The 18,515-nt window shown below is 46.8% G+C and overlaps 2 protein-coding genes across 3 annotated transcripts in view; one reads left to right on the forward strand and one right to left on the reverse strand.

The window, feature by feature from the left end:
- The window catches only part of LOC309337240 (vespryn-like), a 411,113-nt gene that overhangs the window by 236,689 nt on the left and 155,909 nt on the right, over nucleotides 1–18,515 (forward strand). The gene's annotated exons all lie outside the window — the stretch shown is intronic.
- Nucleotides 3,706–15,168, reverse strand: LOC309336956 (E3 ubiquitin-protein ligase TRIM11-like). Of its 2 annotated transcripts, XM_081853495.1 has the most exons (7): nucleotides 14,665–15,168; nucleotides 13,915–14,010; nucleotides 12,456–12,686; nucleotides 10,735–10,757; nucleotides 10,091–10,209; nucleotides 8,071–8,103; nucleotides 3,706–4,978 (listed from the first exon to the last, which is right to left on the reverse strand). In XM_081853495.1, the coding sequence occupies exons 1-7, from the start codon at nucleotides 15,070–15,072 to the stop codon at nucleotides 4,461–4,463; spliced, it is 1,428 nt and encodes a 475-aa protein (XP_081709621.1). In that variant the 5' UTR covers nucleotides 15,073–15,168; the 3' UTR covers nucleotides 3,706–4,460. The 2 variants fall into 2 exon arrangements, with proteins under 2 accessions (XP_081709621.1, XP_081709622.1); XM_081853496.1 differs by lacking the exon at nucleotides 13,915–14,010.

Raw genomic sequence — 18,515 nt, forward strand, 5'->3', positions numbered from 1 at the left:
GCTTCCATGATTATTCTCTTGTGGTGATGTTCCGTGTTAAAGAGCAATTTGGAATCTGCAAAATTAATTTCGTGTCCTGTTTCTTTCATGTGTTGGAAAAGAGAGGAAGTTTTTTCTTCTTTTTTGACGGCATTCTTGTGTTCTGCGATACGTGCATTTATTCGTCTGTTTGTTTGTCCAATGTACGTGGCTGGGCAGACTTTGCAGGGTATTTCATAGATCCCTTGGTTTTCCAACTGGATTTTATCCTTGGGGTTTCTGAGGATATTGGCTATTTTTTGGTTGGTGCAAAAGGCTGTTTTGATATTGTGTTTATGGAGGATTTTGCTAATTTTATCTGTAGTGCCCTTGATATAAGGAAGGAGGGCCATGCCATTGTTTTCTTCTGTGTCTTGGTTTTTGGGGGGTGTTTCCTTTTGGATTAGCTTCGTAATCCTGTTTTGCTGGTATCCATTGGCAATTAACACGTTTGAGAGATTCTGTAACTCAGTTGTCAAGTGGTCTTTGTCAGCCAGGCGTTTGGTTCTGGAGATGAGAGTCTTGGCTACGGAGTTTATTTGTGCAGGGTGGTGGTGGTGTGATTGTGCATGTAAGTAGCGGTTGGTGTGTGTTTTTTTCCGGTAGATAGTGTGTCCTAGGGAGCCATCAGGTTTTTTGTAGATTAGGACGTCAAGGAAGGGAAGTTGGTTGTTGGCTTCTATTTCCATAGTGAATTGTATTTTGGGGTGTAAGTTGTTGAGATGTGTGAGGAAGCTATCCAGTTTTTCTTTCCCGTGTGGCCAAATTACAAAGGTGTCGTCAACATATCTGAGCCAAAGTTTGGGTTTGTGTTCTGACTTGTCTAAAGCATTGGTTTCAAAGTGTTCCATGTACAGGTTTGCGATGACCGGTGAGAGGGGTGATCCCATAGGTGCTCCTTCTATCTGTTTGTATCTTTGTCCATTGTGGATGAAGTACGTGTTGGTTAGGCAGTGGTTGGTCAGGTCCAAGATGTATTCGGGGGGATTGTATTTGTTTTGAATAGCTGTCAAGGCTTCATTAATGGGCACTTGTGTGAAGAGAGATACAACATCGAAGCTCACAAGTAGGTCATTAGGATGTAGGTTTTGCTTCTTTATTGTTTCTATGAACTGGAAGGAGTTTGGTACGTGTGAAGAGATGGATTCTGCATAGGGCTGAAGTTGCTTGGCGAGAAATTTAGCGAGATTTTGTAGAGGTGAGCCTATGGAGCTGACTATTGGTCTGAGTGGTGTTCCTTCTTTGTGTATCTTGGGGAGGCCGTAGAGTTTGGGGCATCTGGATGATTTTTCTCTGGGGATGATTCTTAGCTGGATTTCTTCACTGATAGGAGAGGCTTTTATTTTGGATTTGGTGGTTTTTTCCAGGTAGGTGGTGGGATCTGTTTTTATAGGTTGCTCTTTAACACGGAACATCACCACAAGAGAATAATCATGGAAGCCATCGAGATAGAGAAACACCCTCACAACATGAACAAGCGTGACGACACATCCCGCTTGCCAGACATCTGGAAATTAGCCCTCCCCACAAAAACTGACACCAGATCCAGAGGCACACAGAACGCCAACACCAATCAACCACACCAGACCCAAACCCAGACCCTCTCCACAGATGAATTACAGACACCATCCAGTAGCCAATCCATGGTGGCACCTCCGGATGCTGCACCACCCTGCAATCCCTACACAGATCTGGCTGACACAAGCCACAAAACCACAGCTCGCCCCTATACACGAAGCCAAGCCAGAGCACAACTAAGTACAGTACAGCCATCTTCTCAGGAAAACTCTTCACAAAGTTCAAGAGGTCAAGACACAAAGACTTTAACAACTAATCCACACCTAATGACCCACCTAAGTGGTACTCAGGATATCACTCAAGAAATCACTCAAGATATCTCTCAAGTAATTAAGGAACAAAAGAAGAAAAGGCACACTAGCCTGGGAACTTCCTCTCTGCCCAGAACATTGGAGGCTATACACCACACCCCCTCTACAGTATTTATAGGAACTCAAACACTGAGATCCTGCTCTGTTCCAGTAACAAGAAGCCGAAAGCACCAGCCTGAAGATGACGAGTGAGACCTCGTCGAAACGTCGCCTAGACACCCCAACTTTTACACGGGAAGACACCCGAGGACACCAAAACCTGCAATATATATATATATATATATATATATATATATATAGCAGAGACATCACCTTGCCAACAAAGGTCCGTATAGTTAAAGCCATGGTTTTCCCAGTAGTGATGTATGGAAGTGAGAGCTGGACCATCAAGAAGGCTGATCGCCGAAGAATGGATGCTTTTGAATTATGGTGCTGGAGGAGACTCTTGAGAGTCCCATGGACTGCAAGAAGATCAAACCTATCCATTCTTAAGGAAATCAGCCCTGAGTGCTCACTGGAAGGACAGATCCTGAAGCTGAGGCTCCAAGACTTTGGCCACCTCATGAGAAGAGAAGACTCCCTGGAAAAGACCCTGATGTTGGGAAAGATGGAGGGCACAAGGAGAAGGGGACGACAGAGGACGAGATGGTTGGACAGTGTTCTCGAAGCTACAAACATGAGTCTGACCAAACTGCGGGAGGCAGTGGAAGACAGGAGTGCCTGGCATGCTCTGGTCCATGGGGTCACGAAATGACTAAACAACAACAACAACAACATATATATATATATATATATATTTGTTTTCGTAGATTTTCACGGGTACAGGAATGCAGGTTTTGGTGTCCTCGGGTGTCTTCCCGTGTAAAAGTTGGGGTGTCTAGGCGACGTTTCGACGAGGTCTCACTCGTCATCTTCAGGCTGGTGCTTTCGGCTTCTTGTTACTGGAACAGCTCTGTTCCAGTAACAAGAAGCCGAAAGCACCAGCCTGAAGATGACGAGTGAGACCTCGTCGAAACGTCGCCTAGACACCCCAACTTTTACACGGGAAGACACCCGAGGACACCAAAACCTGCATTCCTGTACCCGTGAAAATCTACGAAAGCATATATATATATATATATATATATATATATATTTGCTTTCGTAGATTTTCACGGGTACAGGAATGCAGGTTTTGGTGTCCTCGGGTGTCTTCCCGTGTAAAAGTTGGGGTGTCTAGGCGACGTTTCGACGAGGTCCTCGTCGAAACGTCGCCTAGACACCCCAACTTTTACACGGGAAGACACCCGAGGACACCAAAACCTGCATATATATATATATATATATACCCAGAGTCAGACTTTTGGGGAGCTGCAGTCTGTCACTTTTTCTATAAAGCAAAGTTGAGTTGAAAGCTGCTCTAAGCTTCCACCAAGAGCAGCCCAGATCCATCCCTCCCTTTCAGCCCCTTCTCTCACCCCCATGTGTTTTTTTCCCTTCTTCCCTTCCTTGTGTTTCCACCTGCCCACCACATGGAATTAGGCCAAGGGCTGAATATGGCCTTCTGTATGCAGGTTGCCAGCCCCAGCCTTAGAGCACTTATGCCCATCAACCCCAGGAATCATGGTCAAGAGCCTGGGATGATGGCAGCTGCAGTTCAGCAACATAATGGAAGCCAAATGTTCCTTGCCTTCCTTAGAGGAAGGACAGAAAGCAAGCAGGATTCAAGGGAAATATGCATCTGTAATCGTTTTTGAGCTTGGAAAAGAAAACAAGGCAGCCATAAGAAAAACAGAAGCCTTTAATACATCTTGGCTTGGCAAAAATCATCCCAGAAATACGTCCACTCTTCCACATAAAACCTACGAACAAAAGTTTTCTTTAAAAAGTTAATGTGCAGAGCAGCTTTACTGTCTAACATGCAAAATAACTGTGAAAATGTGTGTTTTCACCCCCTTGAAATATAAACAGGATTGGTTAAGGTTTCATTTCAACCCCAGAATCCCCTTCATTGGAGAAGGGAGAAGCCAAATGACAACACTGAATGTAGCCTTTTCCCAACCTTGTAACCCTCCAGATTAGAATATGGGGAACCTTTGTCTCCCCCAGGAGTTGCTGAACTATAACTCCCAGCAGCCCCAGCAAGCATAATCAATGGCCAGGGATGACGGGAGTTGTAGTCTGGCAATACCCAGAGGTCCAAAGGTTGCCTACATCTGCTCCAGATGCTTCCAGCTACAACTCTCATCAGTCCCAGTCTGGTGGGAGTTGCCGTCAAAACATCTGGAAGGCTGGCCTAGAAGCAGGGTTTCCCAAACTTGGGTTGCCCAGCTGTTGTTGGACTACAAATCCCATCATCCCTAACTGGCAGGACCAGTGGTGTCAGGGATGATGTAGTCCAAAAACAGATGGGAGACCCAAAGTTTTGGAGGGGGCCTAGCCTAGGCCAGGCTCCCCGGGAAGACATGAAAGTGAGTCGCTCGTATTTTGCACTCCATCAACCACTGAGATGTGCAGCAGAATCAATGTCCTAAGTGGCCAAAGCCCTAAAGTGGGAAGAAGTTCCTGACTGCCTTAGCGGGGCAGTGTTAGAACAGCTTTATTGGAAACATGAAAGAAGGGGAGGAAGGACTCTCTGGCGATGGTAGTTATTGGGGTCTGGAAAAGCAGGGCTGCATCGTCCGCATCAAAGAAGGCCACATGCCTCCCATCGCAGTTTAAAGACACTCGAACTTTCTTGAGTTCCCGCACAGAGCTCAGAGGAGGGAAGTCGGGGGGGTTGAAAACCGCGTACTGACTTCCCCGCTTCCCTATTGCCCAGATCCCAACCTTATAGCTTATGGCAGCCACGTCCTTCCTCTTGACGGACTTCCTGGCCACCCCCACGGCCCATTCGCCCTCGCTTCCCACGGCGACATCCCAGTAGTTCCTGCCCACGGCAAACTCCTCGCATCCCAGGAGGAATAGGTTGGCTTCAAACCGCTTCCGGCTCTTGGGCAGCTCTTGAGTTTTGTCCGCCAGTCTGACGCTTTTGCAGTCCTTAGAGAGGACAAGCCGGGGATGTGCTGTCTCTGGATCAAAGGCCACAATCGCTGAAAGAAGATGGAGAGAAATGCGTGACAGTGGTGAGCTTGGAAGGGCTGGGAGGAGTAGCGTCGCTATCTACGATACGTTTTTGGGAAATGGTTTGCAATGCATCTAGGCAGCTCTTAAGATGTCACAGCCTAATTTTGCATGGTAGCTCCCAAAGTCAAGGAACAGATTTTTGCTTATGGCTGGATACCATTTGGAATTAAGGTGGTGGACTGAACCCTTCAAAACCATACTGATTTCAAACACCAATTTCAAAACTGCATTGAGTTTTTGGTTTGTTAGAGTTACCAAGTAACGTTGGGTACCAGGCTGCAATTGCATGACAAATATAATTTTAGACATAGTGTAATTGTAAACATAATTTTATTGTAAACATAATTTTACAATAGTGTAAGTTTGATTGTTGTCTTTTTAATTGTATATATTGCTTGTTTTATGTTGCTATGGCCGTTGGCTAATGCGAATAAAGTTTATCTATCTAAGTTTACTTGTCCAGGGCTTATTGGTAGGGCATGGAAACAGACCCAGTCAGATAGGGCAGGGACACTCGAGGTGCACACTTTTAGGTCCTCGCTAATTCTTTCTTTTTCTTTACAAGATCTGCTGTTGCACCAGATCTTAACCTATTACAGTATTGGTAAGAATATATTCCAAATATCATTGAATTTGTCCATGGCAAGTCTGCATTTATAAGCAAGTTGTTCATACTGTATGTTGCAAGTTTGTATAAGTCCAGTGGCGTAGCGTGGGGGGTGCAAGGGGTGCCGGCCGCACCGGGCGCAACATCTGGGGGGGCGCACTCGCTGCCTCCAGAGTCGCCGAAGAGCCTCAGGGCTCAGCTCCTTTGGGAGGAGGGGTCGGGCTGGGCAACCAGGGGGAGCAGCAGGCGCCAGCAAGGAGGTCCGGAGCCGGAGCCGGAGCCGGAGCCGGAGCCGGAGCCGGAGCCTGGCCAGGATCGCGCGCAGGACGGGGCGCAAGAGGGAGGGGAGAGTCGAGCCTGTCCCCCCCCCCCCCGCGAGGACTGCTGCGAAGAGGCGGGAGGGAGAGGAGGCCCCTTGGGAGGAGCGGGCAGGTGCTGGGGCGGCAGCGCTGGGCAGGGGCCGAGGGGTGGGCGCCCCCCTGCGCGGGCATCGCCGCGCCGCCGCCGCGGGCTTGGCTGGGCCGCCGGCCGAGGGGAAGCACCAAACAAGGCCAGGATCCAGGCCCGCCCGCTCCCCTTATTTGGCGCCCGGTTCCGGCTCCCGGGTGGCCTCCTCCCACCCGCTCTCGCTACCAGTGGAAAGAGAGACGGAGGCACAGCGGAACCCGCAGCCTTTGCAGGCGCCGGCCGGGGGAGGGGAGCGCGGAGGAGCCCCGCGGGGCCTGGGCCCGGCCAGCCGAGCCTCCCGAATTGCGCCCCGCAGCCAGGATCTTGTGGCGAGGAAGGAGCCCAGTCTGCGCCCTCCTTCCCCACAGAGCTGCAGAGGGAAATCAAGGTTCTCCTGCTAGTTTCTCTTCTTCTCTTCCCCACACTGCGTTGCAACCGTGCCCCCAGCGGTGGCAGGTTAGGGGTTAGGGGCACAAATTACTTGCCTTGCCCCGGGTGCTGACAACCCACGCTACGCCGCTGTATAAGTCTTTAATCCAATCCTAAAAGGGAGCCACATTTTTTCCTAATTAATCAGTATCAGTCTTTTTACTGTGGTTAGGACATGGAGAGTCCACTCATATTGTCCTTTTGTAAAGGTAAAGGGACCCCTGACCATTAGGTCCAGTCGTGACCGACTCTGGGGTTGTGGCGCTCATCTCGCTTTATTGGCCGAGGGAGCCGGTGTACAGCTTCCAGGTCATGTGGCCAGCATGACTAAGCCGCTTCTGGCGAACCAGAGCAGCACACGGAAATGCCATTTAGCTTCCCGCCAGAGCGATACCTATTTATCTACTTGAACTTTGATGTGCTTTCAAGCTGCTAGGTTGGCAGGAGCAGGGACCGAGATACAGGAGCTCACCCTGTCACGGGGATTCGAACCGCCAACCTTCTGATCGGCGAGTCCTAGGCTCTGTGGTTTAACCCACAGCACCACCCGCGTCCCTGACTAATTCTAATTCTGCCACTATCCTCCTTCCTTGCTGAGATCTACAAGGGAAACATTGATCCCAAGAAGGGGAAAGCTGAAAGCCTGTTCCACGCTCTAACGTGGATGGAAGTAAGAAGACAGGCAAGTAGGCGGTGGCTGAGGGTAGACTAAATTTAGAATAATAATAATAATAATAATAATAATAATAATAATAATAATAATAATAAATAATTTATACCCCGCCCATCTGGCTGGGTTTCCCCAGCCACTCTGGGCGGCTTCCAACAGATCACTAAAATACAATAACCTATTAAACATTAAAAACTTCCCTAAACAGGGCTGCCTTCAGATGTCTTCTAAAAGTTTGGTAATTATTTTTCTCTTTGACATCTGGTGGGAGGGTGTTTCACAGGGCGGGTGCCACCACCGAGAAGGCCATCTGCCTGGTTCCCTGTAACCTCACTTCTCGCAATGAGGGAACCGCCTGAAGGCCCTCAGCGCTGGATGTCAGTGTCCAGGCAGAACGATAGGGGTGGAGACGCTCCTTCAGGTAAACTGGACCAAGGCCATCCATTTACACAAATGGACCAGTCTCCACTGACTGGAACTGACAGAACCTGGAGCCTACTACTTCTCGAGGGCTGCAGGCTTACAACACAAAAGCAATACAAAATAAAAACAAAACTTAAGAATAAAACCAGTCCTGCATAGTGTCCAGAGCATCAGACTAAGACCTGGGAGATTGGGATTCAAAACTCAACTTGCCCATGAAGTTCACCCCTTGACCTTGGGTCAGTTGCTGTCTCCCTGCCTAACCTACTTCACAGGGTTGTGGGGATTAAATGAGGGAGGGGGGGAAACCATGTCCGCCACCTTACGCTCCTTGAAGGAAAAGGTGGAATGCAAATGCAAGTATAATACAAATTAAAATCAACACATAAAACAGCAGGCAGATAACCCAACACAGTACAATCCAAAAATATATGCCCTCCTTTTGAGATTCCTTTGACCCATCGCAGATCCCAGAAGTTTACCTTCCTGAAGCGAGAATCTAGACTCCAGAGCATCTGAAGAAGGAAAGGGAAAATACCTTGATCACCACATCGCTGTCTTCATCAAACAGATCAGTTTCCCTCAGTCTGTTACTTGTCCCCCTCCCCCCTATTTCAGGTGAAGAATTAAAGAGGAAGCTGAGGAGATTTGTGCAGGTGGGGGAGAATCATCTTCACAGACCAGCCTTTCTCAGCCTTGAGTCCCCAGACGTTGTTCGACTACAACTCCCATCATCCTCGACCACTGGTCCTGCTAGCTAGAGATGATAGGAGTTGTAGTCCAGCAACATCTGGGGAATGCCATAGATTAATACTCTGCAAGATAGAGCTGTTCCACCAGGCCTCTGGCCAGGGCACAGTCTGACCCCCTCCTTCTGTAATCCTCATAGAACTCTAGCCATGGTTGCCATTAATTCAATTCTGAATTGATTTTAGAATGTATTTTAATTAATTGATTGTGATTTTATGTAAACGGTGCTATTTTTATTGTTGTTAGCCACTCTGAGCCCGGCTTTGGCTAGGGAGGGTGGGATATAAATAAATTATCATCATCATCATCATCATCATCATCATCATCATCATCATCATCATCCTGGGATTAGACCTAGGACTTTTTTTATTTCAGGCGGAACCCAGTTCTGGCACCTTTTAAGTAGGAACCATTGCCATTCTAAGAAATCAAGGGAGGCATTCATGGTGAGTTCCGGCACCTCTTTTTCTAAAAAGAAATAGCACTGATTAGACTCATCCAAGCATCTACACTTAGATGGGCAACAGCACCACCTCCCACAGACCAGAGTAGATAAAAATCAATGATTTTTTTATTTAAATTTTTTTTTATTAAATTTTTTTTTATTAAAAATAAATAAATTGGATTTTTAAAAATTTAAACCGGATTTTTAAAATAAAAAGCTTTTGGAGGACATATATTTCCGAAGAATGTTTTCTATTTAAGTTACATTATAGCCCAAAGGCTATTAATCAGGAAATAAGGATTTGTTTTAAGTTAAAGCTAAAACTCAGTCTACCAACTTCAGGAGGCAGTGGAAGACAGGAATACCTGGTGTGCTCTGGTCCATGGGGTCACGAAGAGTCGGACATGACAAAACGACTAAACAACAAAACTCAGTCTAAGTCTCTTTTTTATTGTTTAACCACATCAGTTAACAAATATGGATATGTACGTCATAATGTTATTGCTTTAGTTAAATTGTTAAAATTGTTATTAAGGAAATGATTATTTCCTAGTTATGAACTTAATTCGTTCCGGAGGTCCATTCTTAACATGATACTGTTCTTAACTAGAGGCGTGCTTTTGCTAATGGGGCCTTTTGCTGCCGCTGCACCACCGGCACACGATTTCCGTTCTCATCCTAGGACAAAGTTCTCAACTCAAAGTAGCAGAGGTTAGCAGAGGAGAGTTTGTAAACTTACAAACTTGAGGCGTTTGTAAGTCGAAGTACCACTGTAGTTCTAATAGTAGAACCAAATTGCTAATTTTTGATATAACTGTAAAAACTACTCTGAAATTTTATTATTCAAAAAAACAAAACCTTCATCTGGTTGTAAATATTAAGATTATACCAGCAAGAAATGTGTCTTTCTGTAAAAAAAAAAGAAAAAAGGATTTAAATCAAGTCTCACAGACTAGTGATTTTAATTGTGATTTAAATCGATTTGATTTAACTCAAATCCACCCTGTCACAGACTCAGGGTAACCCCAAGTTACACACAAGTATGAATAGTCTTTTTTATATAAAAAAGAAAAACCTAAGAGAGAAATCCCTCATAGAGCACTCAGCAGGACTGTGGAGGTTCTCACTAGGATCCCACCGAAAGAACAACCCAAGCAGAGGTCTCCAGAAGAAGCCTCTGTTCCTGGGATTTGGGTGAACTTTCTCCCAGGTTTGGCAAGCCTTTGGCCCTCCCAATTTGGGCATATTGCCATGGCCAGCGTCAAAAACGAACAAACAAGAAGTTTGCAGCAAGTTCTTTCCTTTACCTTTGAACTGCTTCACGGCACTCTCCAGAGAGATGTTTGCGTCCGTCACGTCCCATATTTCCCACAGCTGCTTTGGCGAGAAAGGGCTCACACACTGAAACGGTGTTGCCTGGTGGAACCTGGAGAAGAAGAAGAGTTTGGACTTGATATCCCGCTTTATCACTACCCAAAGGAGTCTCAAAGCGGCTAACATTCTCCTTTCCCTTCCTCCCCCACAACAAACACTCTGTGAGGTGAGTGGGGCTGAGAGACTTCAGAGAAGTGTGACTGGCCCAAGGTCACCCAGCTGCTGCATGTGGAGGAGCGGGGAAGCGAACCCGGTTCCCCAGATTACGAGTCTATTGCTCTTAACCACTACACCACACTGGCTCCACACTGGAGAGAAAACAAACCGCCACTGAACCCACCATCCCTATCTCCCAGAGACAACAGAGATTCAATGGAAAACTAGGCAGCAAGCAGGGATGGCAACACCACTCAGAACACTGGAGGAAATACCATGCTTGCAGGATCAGGCCAAAGACCCATCTAGTGTGTCCCCCTGTTCCCACAGTGCTCAGGGACCTGAGCAAAACAGCCACTCTTTGCCCTCTGTGATTCCCAGAACCTTGCATCTATGCAGGATTTTGTAGAGCTCCACTTACTTCTCCATGGTGTTCCCAGCATCCTAGAAGGGAGAGAGAAAAGGAAGAAATCGGAGCCTGATGCACGCCCTTCGGAAGAAAACCCCTCTTGTGCCCATCTGCAGGCCGTCTGCTTAGCAGAAGCCATCTAAAAACACTGGTGGAAAGGTGTGTTTTAACCCAACACAGGCAATTGTGTGTAAATTGAGTACACTGGACATAACAGCTAGTGCAGAGATTGGCAACCCAAGGCCCGGGGGCCTGTTCCAGCCCAAATGGGTTCTGAATCCGGCTCGCGGACAGTCACTCCCAAGGAGATCGTCCGTGGGCTGGACGGGCGCAGTGCAACGCCAGAAATTGCTTCTGTGCAGGCTCAATTTTCAGCATCTGGGCATTTGTTGTTGTTTAGTCGTTTAGTCGTGTCCGCCTCTTCGTGACCCCATGGACCAGAGCACGCCACACACTTCTGTCTTCCACTGCCTCCCGCAGTTGGGTCAAACTCATGCTGGTAGCTTTGAGAACACTGTCCAACCATCTCGTCCTCTGTCGTCCCCTTCTCCTTGTGCCCTCCATCTTTCCCAACATCAGGGTCTTTTCCAGGGAGTCTTCTCTTCTCATGAGGTGGCCAAAGTACTGGAGCCTCAGCTTCAGGATCTGTCCTTCCAGTGAGCACTCAGGGCTGATTTCCTTCAGAATGGAGAGGTTTGATCTTCTTGCAGTCCATGGGACTCTTAAGAGTCTCCTCCAGCACCATAATTCAAAAGCATCAATTCTTCGGCAATCAGCCTACTTTATGGTCAAGCTGTCACTTCCATACATGTGCAGAAGCAATTTCCGGCGCCATGAACATGCGCAGGTGTGATTTCTGGAGTCGCGCTGCACCCGTCCAGCCCACGGACGATATCCGCGGGAGTGATCCGGCCCATGCCCAGTAAGCCTTGCTGACCCCTGAGCTAGTGCTTCATGCTACCCAAGCCTTTCAAAATTGGTCACATTCCTTTCTCACCAGAAGTTCAGAGGAGCATATAATTGGGAACACTCCTCCCCAATGCATCCTCACCACAACCCCCAGAGGTAAGAAGATTTTATTTTATTAAATTTCTTAGCCCCTCACAAAGCTACAGTTCACAGAGTGGTCAATCCATCTCTCTCCAAAGGAACTCTATGAACTAAAGCTAGGTATCCTCATAGTTCTCAGCACCCTTAAACTACAGCTCCCACAAATCTTTGAGGGAAGCCATGGCTGTAGGGACGCGGGTGGTGCTGTGGGTTAAACCACAGAGCCTAGGACTTGCCGATCAGAAGGTCGGCGGTTCGAATCCCCACAACGGGGTGAGCTCCCGTTGCTCGGTCCCAGCTCCTGCCAACCTAGCAGTTGAAAAGCACGTCAAAGTGCAAGTAGATAAATAGGTACCGCTCTGGCAGGAAGGTAAACGGCGTTTCCGTGCGCTGCTCTGCTTCACCAGAAGCGGCTTAGTCATGCTGGCCACATGACCTGGAAGCTGTACGCCGGCTCCCTTGGCCAATAAAGCGAGATGAGCGCCACAACCCCAGAGTCGGTCACGACTGGACCTAATGGTCAGGGGTCCCTTTATATTTACCTTTATGGCTTTTTATGGTGGTATCAGAGGGCTTTAAATGTATGGTGTGAGTGCCACCTAAGGAAAGGGTGCATGAAGGTTTCGGTACCAGACTGTCCTTGGGGGAAAAGCCTTGTCCATTTCTTGTCACTTCCGCCTTACCTGCAGGAGTTCATTCACTGGCTGGCAGCACTTCTTCTCCAGCTCCCGGATGAGGATTTCGCAAGAGGAGACTTCCCGAAAAAGCTTGCTCATGTGGTTGTCTCTCCTCGTTACGATCTCCTTCAGTATGTCTCGGAGCTTGCGAACCATAGTGTGTTCTTCGGACGACAGGAACTGGCGGAGATCGTCAAACTTGGACAGTGTTTCTTGCATCAACTTTTCTGTCAGTTTCTTCAATAAGCCGATGGAAAGAGAGCAGGAAAAGAGAGAGAGAGAGAGAGAGAGAGAGAGAGAGAGAGGGAGAGAGAGAGAGGTCAGAGGAGGCAGGAATAAGGTCGGTCCTGGCAACATTAGGATACTAATTACAGTGGTACCTCGGGTTACATACGCTTCAGGTTACATACGCTTCAGGTTACAGACTCTGCTAACCCAGAAATAGTACCTCGGGTTAAGAACTTTGTTTCAGGATGAGAACAGAAATCGTGCTCCAGCGGCACTGCAGCAGCGGGGGCCCCCATTAGCTAAAGTGGTGCTTCAGGTTAAGAACAGTTTCAGGTTAAGAACGGACCTCCAGAACAAATTAAGTACTTAACCCGAGATACCACTGTATATATAAAAGGACGTTAAACGGTCAGGAGCTGGAGTCAGGCATAGGTCAGCAATACAGTGGTACCTTGGTTCTCAAACTTAATCCGTTCTAGAAGTCCGTTCCAAAACCAAAGCGTTCCAAAACCAAGGCATGCTTTCCCATAGAAAGTAATGCAAAATGGATTAATCCAGACTTTTAAAAACAACCCCTAAAACAGCAATTTAACACGAATTTTACTATCTAACGAGACCATTGGTCCATAAAATGAACCGCTAGGTTGTGGAAGGCGACTCTACATTCAGAATGTTCACAAAAGGGGGCTTAATGCTGTAAATGGGCTGTTCAGATATCACAAACAAGGTGTTGGGGGTTTTTTATTTATCTGAATTCCTTCAGAGAGGATGACCCCAGATTAAATTGGGGAGTGGGGAATAAGGGTGGCATTCTTACAACAACAATGTAGTGCAGTAGCTGTGAAAAGTTTGCACACACTCTGGAGTTCGCATGAGAAACGCTCAGCCCACAAGAAGCACAGAAAAACCTGGTTTTGCATGCAGTAGGGAAAGTGTTTCCAAAAACGGACCTCCAACTTGGATGGTATTTTAAGCACTCCTTTGTCGGCAATTACACAATTTTTTTAAAAAAAGTGCTACTACTTTTTGATCTATGGGCTACTTTTAAAATGAGGCTGCAATTTAACTTGCATTTTAACCTGTATTTTAAATTGTTCCCCCCCCCTACTATGTTTTTACTGTAATTTTACAGTGTTAGCCACCCTCAGCCCGGCTCTGGCCGGGGAGGGTGGGGTATAAATAATTTATTATTATTATTATTATTACTTGCGGACTTGCCAGTAACAGTGACACTTACAATCAGGGTTTGAGTTTGTTTTTCTGCAGCTGATCTACACTCCAGAATTGTCTCTTCCCGGTTCTCTAGAGCATTAATGCAGTTGCCTATGCGATCCTGAAAAGAAAACGCAAGCATGCTTTAGGAGAGTATGTAATAAAGTTAAAAAAAACTTTATAAGCTCAAAGCATTCTCTCAACCAGTGATCCCAAGGCTGCCATGAACAGGGGCCTTCAGCCACCAAACGCCTGACTAAGCAGGAATGCTTTTAAATTCCTCCTGCAAATCAACAATATACGATACAATAGTCTTTATTGTCATTGTTCCATACAGAACGAAATTGAAAAAATCTAAATAAGACATTCAAAAACCAACAAGCCTGCTATCCCAGCAATCCTAGCCTGGTTAGCCCCCTAAAAACTCTGATACCCCATTTTTAAACACAATATACTCCCGTAGAGACTCCTTACACTGCGTTTAAAACCAAAATCGCATTTGGATAGAAACTGTTTCTCAGGCAGCTAGTCCTAGGCTTTATAACCCTGTACCTTCTTCCAAAAGGCAGAAGCTGAAAGAGATAATTTCCGGGGTGCGCACTATCCTGCGCTATCTCTGCAGCTTTCTTATGGCACCTGGAAGCATAGATTTGATCCAAGGTGGGAAGAGTGCACCCAATTATTCTCTCCGCAGTCTTTACAACCGTGGACAGCATTGTTTTTTTCCTGGCCGTGCATATGCATGCCCAGTCCTACAAACAAAGGCCTCTCTCACCTTGGTCTCTTGGGCAGCTTGCTCCATGGGAACTACGTCGTGAGCTTTGTGCTCTGCGGATTCGACACACGCTGAGCAGACTAGGGCTTGGTCAGTCTTACAGAAAGATGTGGGAGGCTCTGGGTGCCTGTAGCAGGTTCCCTCCCCTCCTTTTGCTTGTTTTGCTTGATCTCTGAGGAATCGAGCCAAGTTTTCCAGCGGCTTGTTCGTAATGAGCCGGTCAGGCTCAACGACCCATCTGCACTCAGGGCAGCTCCGATCACGCACAAAGTCTTTCCAGTACTTGAAAACACAGTGGTGGCAGAAATTGTGCCCGCAGTCTAGAATCACTGGGTCAGTGAAATACTGTAAGCAAATGGAGCAAGTCACTTCCACCTCAAACATCTTCAGGGTATCCTCAGCGGCCATTGCTCAATACAACAACTTTTATTTTTAAGTTGAATTTAACTTCCCTTCTCTCCAAAAGACGCAAAAGCCTGTGGCTTGAGATTTTAGAGTGAACTCCTTTTAACTGCTGCAGAAGTTGTGCGCAACGGACAACTCCAGTCTGGGGGTGGAAAGAGAGAAAACGGATAAGGATCACCATCTTCTAGCTAAAATGTGCATCCAAAATGTAGCAAAGTTTGGTGGGCACCTCAAAGACTAGCAATTAAAAAAAATACATTTATCTACTGTCGCCATTCTTGCCACTACATACACAGCTTCCTGACTGGACCTCCAAGACTATGGGTGCTCAGTTGTGAGAGACAAGCACTCTGCACATGTTCAAGCCTAATTCGTAGCTGTTAGTATTTCTGGAACTGAGCAGGAAACACTTTAGGGTGAAGCCTCAGGGACACACAAAGAAAGAAAAAAATATTATTTGTGTATGACAGAACAGGGACCACGAGGGAAGGTCATTTAAGTCCAACCCTCTGCAATTGAGAAATCTCTTGCCAAACGACCCCTAAGGTTAAATATCTTTAGGGACTGAGCTACTCTCATCAAGGGGGGAGGAAACAACAGCCGCTTCAGAGAGAGAGAGGGAAAATGGACTGCGAATGAGGCGAGCGGGGAAATTAGCACGCTTCCCATTCAATCTTACCCCAACAACAAAAGACACACAGCCTAGCCAGGCAATCAATTTGAAGCTCTTACAAATTCGATTGCCCCTTTCAGCAGAGGTGAGGAAAAGCAAAACACTACTGGGAGGACCAGGAAGCCAACAATCAATATATATATATATTGCGTCGAGAGGCGGAGCTACTAAAGCAAAGCTAAAGTGAGGGTGCGGCCAGAGGGGGGGGGGGGCTTTAATCCCGGGAGAAACCCTGGGATTTAAAATATATATCTATATTTTAAATCTCTCTCTATATATATATTTTAAAATCTATATATATATTGAGATTTCAGAGGGAACATATTTTATTTTAACTGCTGCAGAAGTTGTGCGCAACAGACAACACCAGTCTGGGTAAGGAAAAAGTGAAACACTCTCTCTATATATTTAAATCCCAGGGTTTCTCCCGGGATTAAAGCCCCGCCCCCCCCTCTGGCCACACCCTCACTTTCGCTTTGGTTTTAGTAGCTCCGCCTCCCGGCGCGGGCGGCTCCGGCAATTCGGATTGGGCGAGGCTGGCGACACCTGCGGCCAATGGCGCCGCTCCTTTCCTTTCCGCTGGTTGCTGCGCCAGCGCCTTAGGCACCGCGCTTTGCTGCGCTGGAGGGGAGAGCGCTTAGGAAGGGGCGAGGTCTCTCTTCGGGCGTCGTGTCATGTTAAGAGCCTGAAGCAAAATGCTCTTCTCCCCTCACATCTGGATCGCTTCAATGAGCCATTTCCAAAGGGGTAGCTGTGCTAGGCTCCTGGTCACATGTCACCCGCCCTTGCAAAGGCAGGTTTAATAATAATAATAATAATAATAATAATAATAATAATAATAATAATAATAATAATAATAATATATTAGTACCCCATCCATCTGAGTTGGGTGCTGGACGGCTTCCAGCACATATAATCAGCATAAAGGTGAAGGTAAAGGGACCGCTGACCGTTAGGTCCAGTCATGACCGACTCTGCGGTTGCGGCGCTCATCTCGCTTTATGGGCTGAGGGAGCTGGCGTACAGCTTCCAGGTCATGTGGCCAGCATGACTAAGCCGCTTCTGGCAAACCAGAGCAGTGCACGGTAACGCTGTTTACCTTCCCGCTGGAGCAGTACCTATTTATCTACTTGCACTTTGACATGCTTTCGAACTGCTAGGTTGGCAGGAGCAGAGATTGAGCAATGGGAGCTCACCCCGTTGCGGGGATTCGAACCGCCGACCTTCTGATCGGCAAGCCCTAGGCTCTGTGCCACCCGTGTTAAACCTTAAAAAAGGCTTCCCTATACAGGGCTGCCTTCAGATGTTTCCTAAATGTTATATACAGTGACCTCGGGTTACATACGCTTCAGGTTACAGACTCTGCTAACCCAGAAATATTACCTTGGGTTAAGTACTCTGCCTCAGGATGAGAACAGAAATCGTGTCGTGGCGGCACGGCGGCGGCAGCAGGAGACCCCATTAGCTAAAGTGGTACCTCAGGTTAAGAACAGTTTCAGGTTAAGAACGGACCACCAGAACAAATTAAGTTCTTAACCCGAAATACCATTGTATAGAATTGGCCACTACAAGAATTGGACGATGGACTAGACTGGCCTTTGATCCAGCAGGGCTCTTATTACATTCTTTAAGTCCTTGTGTCCCATTTCTTGCAAAAGCATGCATGTTCTTCACATGCAAATAAACATGCCCCTTAACAGCCACCCCCCCCCAATATTGATAAACTAACCCCACCTGCAGAGAGCCAGAGGGATCAGCCCTGTTATCTTTTAATTAACTGGTAACCAGAATTCCATCCCTGATTGGCCAGAAGAAGGAAACACTCACACCTGAGGACCATTTAAAGGTTGGGTTGTGAGAAACATACACCATTGAAGCCCAAGAAGTAGATGCTCGCAGGTGGTGGTGTTTTTAAATAGCTTTTAAATAGTTGTATTTTCGAAGCAATGGCATTGGTGAGTTGGCAAAAAAAAAAAATTTTAGAAATGCTATTTGCTTATTGTTTGTGTGAAGTTTAAGGGTACGGTAATTATCCATGGCAGGTGTGGGGAATGCCTGATATTTCAGGTGAATTACGACTTTAAAGTCACACTTTAAAATCAGGTCAACCAAAGGCCTGGTTAAAGAGGAACGTTTTTGCCTGGCGCCTAAAGGTGTATAATGAAGGCACCAAGCAAACTTCCCTGGGGAGAGCATTCCACAGATGGGGTGCCACTGCAGAGAAGGCCCCGTTCTCATGTTGCCACCCTCTGGACCTCTCAAGGAGGAGACACATGAAGGAGGGCCTCAGAAGATGATCTCGGGGTCCGGGTAGGTTCATAGCTAGTCCTCATGGAGTTCTTCCATAAAGTGGGTGAGATGGGTAAATCCAATGGCCATCAAAGGGCAATTGATACCTTGATTGGGGTCAACCAGAATGGGATAAAAATCATGGACTGGTTTCTGTTTCAGTATAAATAGCTTACTGAGAAGACTTGGTATTGAGTTTAACTAATCTGGAAAGACCTTATATTAGCAGCAATCATGTAAGAGGACTACAGTTAAAATGATTGCCCACAACTGATTCCTCTCCCCATCTGAAGTATTCTGTTCTCCCAGTAAGAACAAAAGGGGGGGGGAACTGTGTAGACCATATGCTTTGCATGCACAAGTTCCCAGGTTCAATCCCTGGCTAGGCTGTTATCATATCAGTATATAATTGACACCTAAGAATAAAATGAGCCAGATTCGCCAGTACTACTTCCCCCAAAACAAGTAATTTATATTGGATTAT

Source organism: Podarcis erhardii (genome assembly GCF_964252035.2).
Source record: "Podarcis erhardii genome assembly, chromosome: 2".
Classification (NCBI taxonomy): domain Eukaryota; kingdom Metazoa; phylum Chordata; class Lepidosauria; order Squamata; family Lacertidae; genus Podarcis; species Podarcis erhardii.